General features: G+C 37.9%; 1 protein-coding gene across 4 annotated transcripts in view; it reads right to left on the reverse strand.

Annotated features, from left to right (window-relative positions):
* Positions 1 to 1,543: 1,543 nt before the first annotated feature.
* LOC127619985 (phosphatase and actin regulator 4A-like) overlaps positions 1,544 to 15,240 on the reverse strand; it is a 79,831-nt gene continuing 66,134 nt past the window's right edge. For 3 of the 4 annotated variants that reach the window (XM_052093030.1, XM_052093032.1, XM_052093029.1), the window contains 9 exons: positions 14,688 to 14,819; positions 13,025 to 13,526; positions 11,678 to 11,925; positions 8,753 to 8,909; positions 8,611 to 8,666; positions 8,307 to 8,368; positions 6,870 to 7,007; positions 6,665 to 6,741; positions 1,544 to 3,256 (listed from right to left, as the gene is read on the reverse strand). In XM_052093030.1, coding sequence (XP_051948990.1) covers positions 3,241 to 3,256; positions 6,665 to 6,741; positions 6,870 to 7,007; positions 8,307 to 8,368; positions 8,611 to 8,666; positions 8,753 to 8,909; positions 11,678 to 11,925; positions 13,025 to 13,526; positions 14,688 to 14,819 — 1,388 coding nt within the window. In that variant the 3' untranslated portion in view covers positions 1,544 to 3,240. The remainder of the gene's footprint in view (positions 3,257 to 6,664; positions 6,742 to 6,869; positions 7,008 to 8,306; positions 8,369 to 8,610; positions 8,667 to 8,752; positions 8,910 to 11,677; positions 11,926 to 13,024; positions 13,527 to 14,687; positions 14,820 to 15,240) is intronic. The other variant, XM_052093031.1, reaches the window with a different exon arrangement.

Genomic DNA, 15,240 nt, shown 5'->3' on the forward strand with positions numbered 1-15,240 from the left:
TCCTGGTTGTTCCAAACTTCGTCCATTTAAAAATTATGGAGGCCAACATGCTCCTGGGAAACTCCAATGCAGCGAAATTGTTTTGTATCCTTCTCCAGATCTGTGCCTTGACATTCCTGTCTCTGAGCTCTGTAGGCAATTCCTTAGGCTTGGTTTTTGCTCTATGTATTTTTAGCTGTGAGGCCTTATATAGACAGGTGTGTGTCTTTCCAGATCAATTGAATTTGCCACAGGTGGACTCCAGTAAATGTGTAGAAACATTTCTAAGCTGATCCAGAGAAATGGGATGCACCTGAGCAAGTCATATCAAAATATCTGAATACTTAGTCAATGTGATAATTCACTTTTTTCTTTTTAATAAATTTGCAGTTATCAAAAATCTGTTTTTTTGCTATGTCATTAGTCATTAAATGTCCGTAATATCCGTACTGTGAGATGCCTAAGACAGCGCTACAGGGAGACAGGATGGTGATCATCCTCACAGTGGCAGACCACGTATAACAACACTGGCAGAAGATCAATACATCCAAATATCACACTTGCAGATACAGGATGGCAACAACAACTGCCCGAGTTACACCAGGAACGCACAATCCCTCCATCAGTGCTCAGACTGTCCGCAATAGGCTGAGAGAGGCTGTACTGAGGGCTTGTAGGACTGTTGTAAGGCAGCTCCTTACCAGACATCACCAGTAACAACGTCACCTATGGGCACAAACCCACTTTGGGGTCGTGATTTTGTCTCACCAGGTGTGATGGTTGGTCTCACGTTTATCGTCAAAGGAATGAGCGTTACACTGAGGCCTGTACTCTGGAGGTGGAGGGTCCGTCATGGTCTGGGACGGTGTGTCACAGCATCATCGGACTGAGCTTGTTGTCATTGCAGGCAATTTCAACGCTGTGCGTTACAGGGAAGACATTCTCATCCCTCATGTGGTACCCTTCCTGCAGGCTCATCCTGACATGACTTTCCAGTATGACAATGCCACCAGTCATACTGCTCATTCTGTGTGTGATTTCCTGCAAGACAGGAATGTCAGTGTTGTGCCATGGCCAGCAAAGAGGTAGAATCTCAATCCCATTGAGCACGTCTGGGACCTGTTGGATCAGAGGGTGAGGGATAGGGCCATTCCCCCCAGAAATGTCTGGGAACTTGCAAGTGTCTTGGTGGAAGAGTGGGGTAACATCTCACAGCAAGAACTGGCAAATCTGGTGCAGTCCATGAGGAGGAGATGCACTTCAGTACTTAATGCAGCTGGGAGCCACACCAGATACTGACGGTTACTTTTGATTTTGACCCGCCTTTTTGTTCAAGGACACATTATTCCATTTCTGTTAGTCACATGTCTGTGAAACTTGTTCAGTTTATGTCTTAGTTGTTGAATCTTTTTATGCTCATACAAATATTTACTCGGTAAGTTTGCTGAAAATAAAAGCAGTTAAAAATGAGATGACATTTATATAGGTACTTTTTGTGAGTGTTGACTGTAGAGGCTTTTAAAAAATGAAAACAAACAAAAATTAAACCAAAAGAAGCTCACAGTTTAGATTTTTAATTAATAGGGAAGTGAATGTACATTTGATTCTTGAAAGACCTTTATGTATACATCTTTACATAAAAAAGAACTATACAGTGGAATAAAACAGATCTTCTTGTCTGTACCGGATCATTGTATCTCTGTTGCATTTTTGTTTGTGCTTTATAAAAACAGGATAGTGTAGTACTACACTTACAATTAAAACATATTTCTGACATCAGGGATACAAGATATACAATCAATCTACAGCATATATCTATACAGTGCACAGGTCGTCTATGGGCCTATAAAAACAAAGTGTACAATAAAACCAGCAGTGAAAATGAGCTCATTTTAATGTACCACTTAAAAATGCACCAGCAGTTTTACATTTTCAGTGACTCCATGATGTAACATCAACCATTTTGTTTAAAATTGCTCAAAGTACAGTGTAAAATTTCATTTAAGAGCTGAAGGCTCTAAATCTGACAAAACAAACATCTCCAGTTCATATTTAACCCCAAAATCAAAAGAAAAAATAATACATTATATTTTGCACATAGAAAATGCAGGCTATTTTGTTTTTAGGACTATTAAGACGTGCTGCCTGTAATATGACATTTTTAAGACAATTGAGCACATTTACACCGCAAACTGTCATTACCATAATGCGAAAAAATATTTACACATTATTTGGTTTACTGCATTCAATTTAAGCCTGATTTCAATAAAAAGGTTATTTATTACAGTGTTAACAAACTGAAAAATAAAATGCCCAGACACATTATGCTAATAAAACATTAGGAGGATAAATGAGCTTTTATGTCTTAAAAATAATGTCACAATACAAAAAATCTTATTGGTTATAAATAGGATTCTTTTCCTTGTGAAAAACAAGAAACAAAATGGACATGTTTTTTGTGAGATTCACCCCCAAACATCTAAAGTGAAGTGCTGTGTTGCTAAAAAGAATGAAAGATATTAAAGACAGAGGCTTATCTATGTGAAAGAGTAAAAGCATTGTAATTTACAGTAAAATGCACGTAAAATGGTACTGTGTATTGCTGTCCTGAGAATGTCAAATATGTGCTTTCAGATACACACATCAGTGTTTGTTTAGCGTGAGAAACAGAGAAATATTAGCTTTCAGTGTTATATGTATAAACAGACTTTATTATTCTAGGGTCAGTGTACAAAAGTCACGTAGTACCAGTGTTAAGGCAAAAGTGGACAGCATATTTCATTGAACACACTCACACAAACAATCCCAGTCACTCACCACTAAAACAGTTTATCATCAGTGTTGTAATTTCCATAAAATAATTACTGTTATGCACACGTACAAGTCTATTCCTGTGCACAACAAAGACAATTAAAACAGCCCAACCCACACAGTTCCATGTTATCTTTTCCATGAAGTTCCCAGTATAGGTCTCTCCACAACACAAAGTGATCTGGTCGTGAGGAATAATGGGAAATCTTCAGAGGATTGGCACTCCAAACTCGCTCCTCAACAGTGTGTGAAATTAATTACCTGCATTCCGCACACACCCGCATCACTTCCTCTTCCTCACTCTATAGCTCTAAGTGACTGGCCTGGGCTCTCGTCAGTACACACTGGAGGCTCATGGGTAAAAGTATGCTAGAGTGAGATAGAGAGATTTTAGCTGCAGTTCTAGAGGCAGCTTTTATCTGTCTAGGGCTTCCTCTGCAAAGATCCTGATTATGGCCGGTGAAACCTGCATAGAAAGACATTTTTGTGAGCAAGTGTTCAGATAAAGTTCAAGCAATCTGTCCTCTTACCAAAAGACAATAACCGCATTTACATGTGCAATGCATAAAATCATGCAGAGCTTAAGCTAATATTCACATAAACCATCAAAATGGGGAAAAATTTGATCTTAGTGTTTTGGACCATGGCATGATTGTTGGTGCCAGATGTGCTGGTTTGAGTACTTCTGTAACTGTTGATCTTCTGGGATTTTCACACACAACAGTGTCTAGAATTTACTCAGAATGGTGCCAAAAACATCTAGTGAATGGCAGTTCTGCGGATGGAAATTCCTTGTTGATGAGAGAGGTCAACAGAGAATGGCCAGACTGGTTTGAGAAAGGCTACGGTAACTCAGATAACCACTCTGTACAATTGTAGTGAGCAGAATATCATCTCAGAATGCACATGTCGAACCTTGAGGTGGATGGGATACAACAGCAGAAGACCATGCTGGGTTCCACTTCTGTCAGCCAACAACAGAAAACGGAGGCTGCAGTGGGCACAGGCTCACCAAAACTAGACAGTTACAGACTGGAAAAGTAGAGCCAGGTCTGATGAATCACGATTTCTGCTGAGGTACACAGATGGTCGGCCAAATGGAGATTTTATGCATTGCTGCCACATTACTGGCCGATTAGATAATTGAATGAATAAGTAGGTTGTATCTCATGATCATTGAAATGTTTCTCATGATCTTAAAAATCTCTTTATCTGAAGGTGTATGCTTAAATGTTTGAAATGAGTTTTGTAGACAAAAATATAATTGTGCCACCATATTAATTTATTTCATTAAAACATATATATATATTTTTTAAATGGACCAAATAATAAAGAAAAGCAGCCCATCAGTGCCCAACATAGATGGGAAATCCTTCAATACTGTTTAAAAATCATCCCAGGGTGAAACCTCAAGAAGTTAGTTGAGAAAATGTCAAGAGTACATTTCCGCAAATTCTAGGTAAAGGGTGACTACTTGAAGATCCTAAAATATAACACAGTTTTGATTTATTTTGGATTTTGTTTAGTTACAACATAATTCCCATAGTTCCATTTATGTTATCCCATAGTTTTGATGACTTTACTATTATTGTAAAATGTGAAATTTAAAAAAATAGGAATAAATAAAATTAAAATAAAGAATGAGTAAGTGCTTCAAAACTTTTGACCGGTAGTGTATATATGTATGTGTGTGTATGCAATCAATATTTTTTTCAGAGTTTGCAAGAGAATAACTGTACAAATATATTCACTCTATGGTATGTTTCACTAAAACATTTTCAAGGACATTAAAGGTCATTTTAGCTGGAAAACTGCATTAACAATTTCCAGACTTTCAAGGTTTTCAAGGGCGCTTGGGAACACTGGTATACCACAGGCAGATGATTTAAGCATAGCTTCTGCTCATGCACAGGATGCCGAGAAAAACAACAAGATGTGCCACAACAGTCAAATACATAATACAAAAAAACAGCATAAACGGATGCAAAAACAAACTTCTTCAATAAAGTAAAATATTGTTAACATTTTATAAGAACCTACATGAATAACATCCATAGGCTATACACTCCTTAAAGGGGCCATGACATGAGGAATCAAATTGTCCTTGATCTTTTGACATTTAAGAGGTCATTGTTCTATTAAACTTTTTAAATACATTTAATTATAGGGCTGGATGTTGAAACAGATTTCCAAATTCAATTAAATTCGATATTGATTCATGTGTTATGATGTCTGTTTTGCTTACATATGAAAGAAATTCTCTTATAAAGGGGACCTTATAACTAGATACATAAAAACTATTAATTTGACTAATTATATTTTATTATTTTATTAATAATTTATCACATTTGACCTTTTTAAAAATGAACAGATCCATGTTTTCATTGAATAAATATGATATTACATTGCATATATTATATTTTGTTACATGTTTATTGTTTAACTGCATAATTTGTGCCATTTCCAATATTTACATTGATTTGTTGAACACATGCTAAAAACGGCAATGTCTCTTTAAGAAAACCGGCATTTCTGTAAATGAGCGCCTGTTAGTGAGAGAGACTCCAATGGCTTAATCTCAACTGTGCTATGCATGATTAGAATTAATTGTTTATTTATAATTGAATTTTTGATCAACTACTGAATGTTAAAGGTGCAGTATGTAAGAAGGAATCAAATGCCCTGCCGATGTTCACTCTAGTTTTCACACGACCACGTTCTCGCTTATTCCATGCTGGATTCCATCTCTAAGATAACGTTACCTAGTGTTGTAATTTGTTGTTGCTGTTGAATAGCAGAAGAGAAGCGATTACTGAGGCAAGGCTCTTGTGAGGGCAAATAAACGTCACATCCTTTTGGATTTTCCCGGCAAAAGCGACCCGCTCCCTTCGCATGAAAATCTGTCTAAAGGCTTTAATAGGCAACCTAGGAAGTCCGGGAAGGGCTCATTTTTTAAGTTGCGTTACAAGCCGTTCACACATTGGCAAACAAAGGGCAAATATTACATGGAAATTGTTACATATTGCACCTTTAAAGAACAGAAAGGATATTAAAGAGACATTATTCAGTTACCTTTACTCTCAACACTCAGTGTAAGGATCTCACAGATGAATACCCCACCACTATACTACACAATCACTGCGGAGTGAAATCCAAACATTTACCAGCCAGTATACATTTTTAGTCACATAGTGCGAAATTTGGTTGCTAATGCGAGTGATTTCCCCTCATTGTAATAAAGGGTTGCGACAAGATTAAAAGATCGATTTTGGGATTTAAGAATCGATAGAGATTTTTCAACTCAAGATTGCGATGCAACGGAAAATCTATATTTTCACCCACCCTGATTTAAATAGGTATGAATATCATGAAAGTTGGATTCATATATTTTCATTCATACTTGAATGTTCATGAACGAATGCTTGTCAATGACGTATGATAGTTTAAAGCGTTATCAATGTGTTTTAGTTTATCAGATGTTAATAAAGTTAATAAAGAGAAAAATGTACTAAAAGGCTTATCAGAGAATGTGTCTAATGTCCTTTGTCATGTATCAAGTATATATTTTATCTATGAGTTCTGTAGTAATTCTTAATGCCTGCTAGTGCATATGTTTTATTGCGACACATTAACAGTCTGACTCTTGACTGTACCCCTTCAAAAGTTCACCAAAACTGTTAGCGTAGAGCTCTGCATATATATGCCACTGATCTTATTTAGATGTCGTTGTAGTATTCACAAAATTGGCTTATACAGTAAATTATGTGCCACATACATAATCAAATATGACCAAATTCTGAATAATATAGGAATATTCTTGTGCATGTGAATTACTCATTGACCGATAAATCCATTTACTTATAATCAATCATACCTGGTGTATATCCTGCTCTCCTCATGTACCTCCATTTCTGAGCTCTTAAACTCATTCAGTTCTTTTCTTATGGCCGCCTGGAGGAAAAGAGAAAACACAATGTGCAAATGTTTATTTATGTAACTTTACAATTTACATAAGACTAAATTCAAGTCTTATATAAGCCACCACTAGGTGGCAGATGAACCCAGTAAATCAGACAGACCTTGTCGGCAGGTGTGAGTTTGGTCCAGGGCTTGTCAGCACGGCGGTCATAGTCTTGAGCTGAAGTGCACTCCACATACTCATGAAAACGCAGGATTTTTCTGGCCTGAAGCTCAGCTACTGTGGGCCTCTGTGATAACTGTAGACATAAAAAGGAAACTTTTGTTTTCATGTTCTTTAAAAAGGTGGTATTTAAAATACCAAACTTGCTTTTTCTGAACCCAAGTTCGTTCCCTCCCCCTGGTTTCTGTTCACATCATATAATTTGGGATTTGCATCATTAACATGTGTACAAGCGGCAGCTGTTTACCACTGTAACTAGGTAACAACTCAAGAAGACATCAGACTCGCTGTATTATTCAAGTACCATCAAAATTGACATGCACAAAACAACTCTCGTGTTTGTCTGCCTGATGCATGAATAGTTCAATGATGTAATGCATGTTAACGTTTGTCTGCCACAAGCTCGTGGATGCGTTGCAAGAAAAGCGAAGAACGTGAACTGGCTTTTAAGGGCCATTTATTTGGTGAAAAACAAGTACGAGAAATGCACTTTACTATAATAACTGCGAACCGGAGCCTGTGAAGATGCAAATTGTGCGTTACCACAAGCAGTTCACTTCCACAAATTGGTACGATTGAAGTTCACATGAACCGTACACTCTGACCTCTTTTTCAAGCAGACTCATGAAAGCACCCTTAACTGTACAATGAGATTAGTGTCTGTATTAGTGGCTTATAAGATTCTCCACAATTGTTTCCATACAAGGTGAAAAACTTGACTATTTTTTGTCCACCTGCAATATCCTCATTGACCATTGGAGTCAATGAGAGCTATAATATCGACAAATGGTGGTGACTTTGAAGAAGCTCAAATTTAAGATAACTTTGATTTGCTTAACCTTTTTTGATTCATATAATTCCCACACTTCAATCTTTGTTTTTTCATAGTTTTCATTTACTATTTTCTATTATTCTTATTAGTCCAAAGCTGTATCCCCAAATCGCATACTTCCTCACTATTCTATGCCATTTTGTAGAGTAAGTAGGGGGAGTAGTGTGTTTAGACTGAAAACACAATGAAGTGTCCTACAGTACGAGCACTTGGATGATGTACTTCTTCAACCAAGTGTGGAATGTTAAAATGTACAAGTGTTGGACTGAGGTTGACTAATGCGCTATAGCAAACATCAACATATCAAACGTGCCAATTCAGTCAGCTGAAAAACATCCAATACTTCCATGTAGTAAAAAAACATTAGTGTTCCATTAGAAATGATACTACACTTTGAAGATTCATACACTAAATGACTGAGTGCACCTATAATGTGTCATATGGGATTGCACGTCAACATGCATGAAAACCTCAAGGTTAAGGTAAATAGATAGAGACTAAGATCTAATCATTCCAGCCTCATTTAGTTTGGCTGCTTTATACCTTTCTGGTCAGCCTGCGTTTGATCTCACTTCTTTCTGCTCGTCGGTCAGATTCATTCTTGGCTGAAAAACAAGAACAAACAGGCATTCAGTATAGAGAACCTTTTCTGGAACCACTTCTCTTTCCCAGACTGAACTGATGTGGATAAAAGCATCAGTAAATCTTGACTATACATATCAAGACATTTAGCATTCCACATGTGTGTTGATCAGTTGTGACCGGCTTCTGTAGATGCTATACTAGATGACTGGAGGACGTGTAGTGTGTGCTGGCAAAGGAAAAACTCAGCTGGCCAAAAACTCACCTAGCAGGATGTTTCTCTGCTCGAGTTCTTGTGCTGTGGGTCTCTGACTCAACCTCCTATGAGGAGAGAATGAAAAATACACAATGTTGATGTGAACAGAATACATAAACACTCTGTAAAACACCACTGAACACACACAGACCTTGTGAGTGTGCTGCCAATCTTGTTGCGGAGCGCCTCCCACTGCTCTTTGTTCTTCCAGGTGCCGCTGTCATCCTCTTCAGACTGTTCCTTCTCCTGCTGACGCTCCAACTTCAGTGCCAGAGTATCCTTACGCTTCACACGACTCGCAAGACCACCTGACAACACAGACATTGGTCAAAAGGCAAGGCCAGGTCATATACGAAATGTTTTGCAGATCTCCACAGAAATGATAATGCTTTTAGCTATAGCGAGGAGGTTTTTTTCTTTCCTAGTTCATTTATTTTCCCAAGACACTAAAACCAGAAGCAAAGCTAGTACCTAGTACTAGTTCCACAACTGTGTGGAGTTACGCTTAATAATAGTGTAGAAACAGGTCAGAATTTTTAAACCCATTCAGCCAAATTCTCCCAAAATCGTGCAAAAAGAAAATTTGAAAAAAATCTCTAGATTCTCTATGGGACTGTTCAAAGTTCACATTACAGGCATTAAGTCATCGGTATAACCCTCACTATGCATATTTTCTATTTAAAGGTTGTGTGTGAACCGGACCAATTGTCCAAACGATGGCTCTGCCAATTTGATTGCTTAAAGAGTTGTAACATTGAAACATAATAATGATAAAAAAGAGGGCTATCCTATCAGAAAGTCGACAAAAACACACAGTGAACAGATACAGATACAATGTGAAGATGATGTGAATCTGTTTTTTTGAACGATTTGTCCAAATCGTTCAGCCCTATTACTACTTCACACCATTTATTCATAGGCCTTTGTAGGCCCAAATCAACATTGTTATTACAGTTATGCCTGATATAAATCAATGTTCTTTCTTTTTTCAAAATGTAGTGGCCTACTATTTTTCCCAGTGTAGCTGGTTAAATGTAGCACATCTGTCAATTGTATGTATATTTAACAGATTTCATGTGTTAGAGTGTGGGCTGAGATAAACTGTAAATTGAACAATTGCCTATACTAGGGGTCTGCAACCTTTTTGACATGGAGTGCCATTTTAAGCTTTCCCCTGTTAATGGCTGTGCCAATGCCTAGTTTGCTAATTTAATAGTTTATCTTTTATTACAAGTGATATTATCAGCATAACAGTTTGAGTGAAATGTTTGCGAAAACCTGATCATTATGATATCAAGCACATAAATTGTTCTACAGAGCCTCTTGTGTATTCTAGTGAAAACCTGATCATTATGATATCAAGCACATAAATTGTTCTACAGAGCCTCTTGTGTATTCTAGTGAAAACCTGACCTTTAGTACAAAATGAGTTAACATCGTTAATGTCCCAAATTTGTAACAATCTGATTTGTGACCAAGAAACTGTCTGAAATCTTAAATATTTCGTATTAATTTTATGTCACACATTTTTCAAAATCATGAAACATTATTTCCTGGTTAAATATATATATTGAGCAGACTCCGATTTCTGAACCCTAGGATGTGTATTCTTGTTTAATGTAGTTATAAGAATCACCATCATTGAGGTTTAAGGAGGGTGTATGCTGGTTTGAAAACCTTAACGATTGAAAGCGCTGTCTTCTTATTTACATTGTGTTTTTCTGAAAGCAAAAGCTGCGCTCCTCTGTTCCGCAGTCTCATCACACTTAGTGTTTAGATTCCCATTCTACTCATAACAACATAAAAAACACATAGCATGATTATGAGGAAGGATTACATCAAGAGGTAGATTGGCTTGCAGGTGTGAGGAACTTCATATAAATACAGAGGCAAGAAAAATATGTGAACCCTTTGGAATTATCTGCATGTATGTATAAATGTATCTTAAAATCTGGTTTGATCCGCATCCAAGTTAAAATAATGAACAAAAGAAATTAATCAGTTTTTACTAATACAAAATTAATTATTTTACTGTTATTGTATATATTGAATCCATCACTCAAACATTTTCTGTGTAGGTTGGAAAAAGTATGTGAACCCCTAGTCAGAAGTTGGCAAACCTGGCATCCAATTAATTAAATTAGATTGGAGGTGTGGGTTAGAGTTACTTTGACTTATAAAAAGAACTCAAACATTTTGAGTTTGCTATTCTCAGCAAATATTGTCAGCTGTGGACCATGCCTTGCAAAAAAGAGATCTCAGAAGACCGACGATCAAGAATTGTTAGTTTGCATAAAGTTGGAAATGGTTACAAAGTAATCCCGAAAAGCTTAGATGTTTATCTGTCCACCGTTAGATAAACTATCAATAAATGGAAATTATTTAGTACTGTGGCTACACTCCCAAGAACTGGCTGTCCAGCAAAGATGACTCAAAGGGCACACTTCAGACTGATCAATGAGGTAAATAAAGAGCCCTAGAGTGACAGCTAAAGACTTGAAGGAATCATTGGAACTGTTTAACATCTCTGTTCATGAGTCTACTATACAGAAAACATTAAACAGCCATGGTGTCCATGGCAGGACACCACGGAGGAAGTCGCTGCTCTCCAACAAAAGACATAACTGCATGCCTAAATATTGCCAAAGACCACTTTGACACTCCATAACGCTATTGGGAAAATGATTTGTGGACCGATGAAACTAATGTTGAATTGTTTGGGAAGAACATGCAGCACTACGTTTAATGGGACATGTTCAATAAAGACATTAAAGATTCTAGATGTTTGTGTGTTTTTAGCCATACTCGTGACATTTTATGACCAATTAAGGCAGAAAACCAGCTAAAAACCACAGGGTTCACGTAACTTTTCTAGCCACTGTAAATAAGCCTACTCCTCTCTCACTTTTGCTTGTGTGTCAGTGGTTACACCTCCATGTGCCAATGGTGACATGTGTGGCATAGGTTGCCAACCCCTGGCCTATACTGGATTTTGTTAAACTCAGATGAATGCAGGGCAGGTACAAAATAATATTTTAAAGTCATACAGCTGGTCAGAAAAAATAAAGAATCATACTTGTTGGAACATCCTCCTCATCATCATCTTCCTCATCTTCATCTCTGTAATGGATGGGTCCGTCAGAGTCGCTCTCATCCTCGTCCTCGCTGTCTTCAGGTCCCCTGTGCTCCGGTATGACAGTTACTCGAGGGTCTCCCACCAGACCTCGGCGGCTCCGTGGCTCCATTTCCAGCTGTCGTGCAGGCCGAGGGTCTGGACGTAGCTTCTGCAGCTCTTCTTCCATGTCAAAATCATCATCCTCAGGCCTAAAAAACATAGCATATAAATAACGCAAGGTCGTATGCATATAGGAGGTGCAGTATGGATTTACAGGAAATACAGAAAGTGTGTAATACTGTATAGTCTGGTAAAGCACAATACAGCATAGTATAGTATACACTGGTGGCCAAAAGTTTGGAATAATGTACAGATTTTGATTTTTCGGAGAACGCTTTGAAGTAGTTTAAGAAGTAATGAACATTTTTGTCAAATTGTAATAGTAATTTGTCACATTATTAATGTCCTGACTATATATTGTGATCAGTTGAATGCCACTTTGGTGAATAAAAGTACAAATTTCTTTCCATAAGAGCAAAATCTGTACATTATTCCAAACATTTGGACGCCAGTGTACATGTAGCGTGGTTAAAACATTTGAAGTATTGTATCTACACTACCGGTCAAAACATTTTAATTTGATCAGAAGGCATATGCTTAAATGTTTGAAATTAGTTTTGTAGACAAAAATATAATTGTGCCATCATATTCATTTCAAAAAGTTTTTGAAATGGATGACTTGGACCAAATAATAAAGAAACGCAGCCAATAAGTGTCCAACATAGATGGGAACACCTTCAATACTGTTTAAAAGCATCCCAGGGTGATACCTCAATAAGTTAGTAGAGAAAATGTCAAGAGTACATTTCCGCAAATTCTAGACAATGGGTGACTACTTTGAAGATGCTAAAATAGAACACAGTTTTGATTTATTTTGGATTTTGTTTAGTCACAACATAATTCCCATAGTTCCATTTATGTTATTCCATAGTTTTGATGACTTTACTATTATTGTAAAATACGGATAAAAAAAAAAAATTATAATAATAAAGAATTGGTAACATGGGGTGACATTTCAAATACCAACTATTTTAAATCATATCGTTACATTTTAAATTCTAGCTTTTGGTAGGTACCAACTTTAATTTGTACAGGTTGACCATCATAGAATGACTTGTGTATTAAATTCACAATGAAGCTTCTATGTGTTTGGAATGGAATACTTTCAACACTGCGCAGTATACACTTTAATCAAATAATCAAATCAGGAACGTGTGCTCTGAGTATGTAGACTGTGTAAACACTCACAGTCGGAGAGGTTCGATAGTGACTGGGAGCGAGTATCGCCCTCCTCCTGGGGCCTCAGCGAGGATGTCCGGCGGTGACTCAAACAGAAGCGAGTAAGCACGCTGGGATCCTTCCAGGTTGGGATGGGTTGGGCTGGGATTGTTCAAGGCTCTCTGGATGCGTATGTGCAGAGGTAGGGGCAGCTCAGTGGGTGGGTCTGTGGTGGGGCTGGGAGGGTCCACATGAGGGGTGTCAGGGGCCGGATGGGCCCGAAGAGGGGATGGGGGGATGTGGGTTGGTGGAGGAGAGACGTCTTCAGAGCTTCTATTTCTGCCATCATTTGATTGGACAGTGGGCAGGGCAGGGGCTGGAGCTGGCACAGGGACGGGGGCAGGGCCTGTGGATGGAGGCTCGGGCTGATTGGATGAGGAGTCATCTGAGTGGCGTTTGGTCACAGGTGTCATCCTCTTTGGGGGAATAGGAGGAGATGGCTTGACTGGGACTGCAGTTTGAGAGGGATCCACTGTAGGAAATTAAATTATTAATCAAAATGAGTTTCACAGAGAACAGGGGGTTAGTGCACATCTGAGAACAACAAATTAGGGGCTGTTCACACAGGATACATTCCTTACAGAAAAGAACAAAATGAATGGGGTCTTGAGACAAGTTGGTCAAAGTTGGACTTTTTTTTTAATAACAGGGCACAACATCTTAAACGCATGTGTACATAGACAAACGAAAATTGTGCAGTGTTAGGACATTGATTTGCATGCCATGAAATGAATTAAGGGTATTAGCATGGAGGGGTGAGACCATAAGCAGTACTGTACACTGTTTCTTACTTGAGAACATCAAGCACAATTTAAGCCAAGGAAGATAACATCTGCTGCAAAACCAGGCTTGAAACACACACTACGCAAGTATGTTTAAAGTAAACACTTCTAGTTATGCAAGCTTGATTTCATGTACTGAGTTCCAAAACCTGTCAGAATGCAATTCATAACGCAACGTATAACTTAAGTGCTTGGCATTGTCAGCATTGAGTCAATGGGACAAAGTTTTCTTTCAATGTACTGTAACTACCTTCACGGTGGGGTAACAGTTTGAAGAGACTTTGGCTGAGCAGGTCAGGTAGAGTAAGTTGAACTGTCAACATGTTTATAGCTATCTACCTCAATAACAACACATCCTTTTTACGGCACAGACATTTGAAGGAAACTCCATCATCCCCATGAGTCCTAAGGTGTTACCGAAAGTTTGTTACTAAAGTTTGGCCAAGCATTCGCATCTGTTTATCTGTACTTGTGTACCTTACATGCAGGACAGCTCCATAAAAATTAAAAATGTAATATAAACTCTTTATAACACTTTAAAAATGTCTCGAGTGAGAGCTCAGTCTGAACTTCCAGTAAGCACACATTTGTAAGCTCTGCATGATTATGACATGTTAGTATATGGATGAATGTACAGATATCAGCCAGATTGAGTCTGTTAATTTCATCATTAGCAATGGTTATATTAAATTATCATATTGCTTATGGATTGAAATTCCATTAAATTACAGTAATCACACTGTTTCGGAACAGGACTACACATTCTGGGTTTTAAACAAGCATGACTGTCAGATGTTACTATAAGGGACATGCATGCCAATTGGCGATGGGCGGGTCGACACCAGGGCTACCTGGGCAGAGTTGAGCACCCCTGTGGCAGAGGTAGGCAGGCAGCGACAGATAGACTCCAGAATCTGCCTGCTGTCTCCAGCTCATCCAGTACTGAGGAGGCGGAGCTTTACTACACCTCTGTAATGTTGAAGCTTTGGAGTGGAGGGAGGGAAATATGCTTTTAGAATTTCGAACAACATATCAAAAGCACTGTTGGAGAGTGGTTCAGTTCAACAGACAAAACGTATTCAAAACTTAAAAATGCAATTTAAATACATCAAATTTAAAATTTAAAGATTTTCTGTGGCACACCAAACAGAATTGCAAAAATAATGACCTACAAATGGCTTATAGTCTTTCAGCACATTAAACTGGGAAAGTATTTAACTTTGAGAATATGTACACACGTCCCCTTTGAAATTGTATAAATATATATATACACACTCAGATACACAGTGCCCTCCACTAATATTGGCACCCTTGGTAAATATGAGCAAAGAAGGCTGTAAAAAAAAGAAATCTTTATTGTTTATCCATTTCATCTTTCATGGGGGAAAAATCATATAAATAATT

This window comes from Xyrauchen texanus, chromosome 26 (assembly GCF_025860055.1).
Source record: "Xyrauchen texanus isolate HMW12.3.18 chromosome 26, RBS_HiC_50CHRs, whole genome shotgun sequence".
Classification (NCBI taxonomy): Eukaryota; Metazoa; Chordata; class Actinopteri; order Cypriniformes; family Catostomidae; genus Xyrauchen; species Xyrauchen texanus.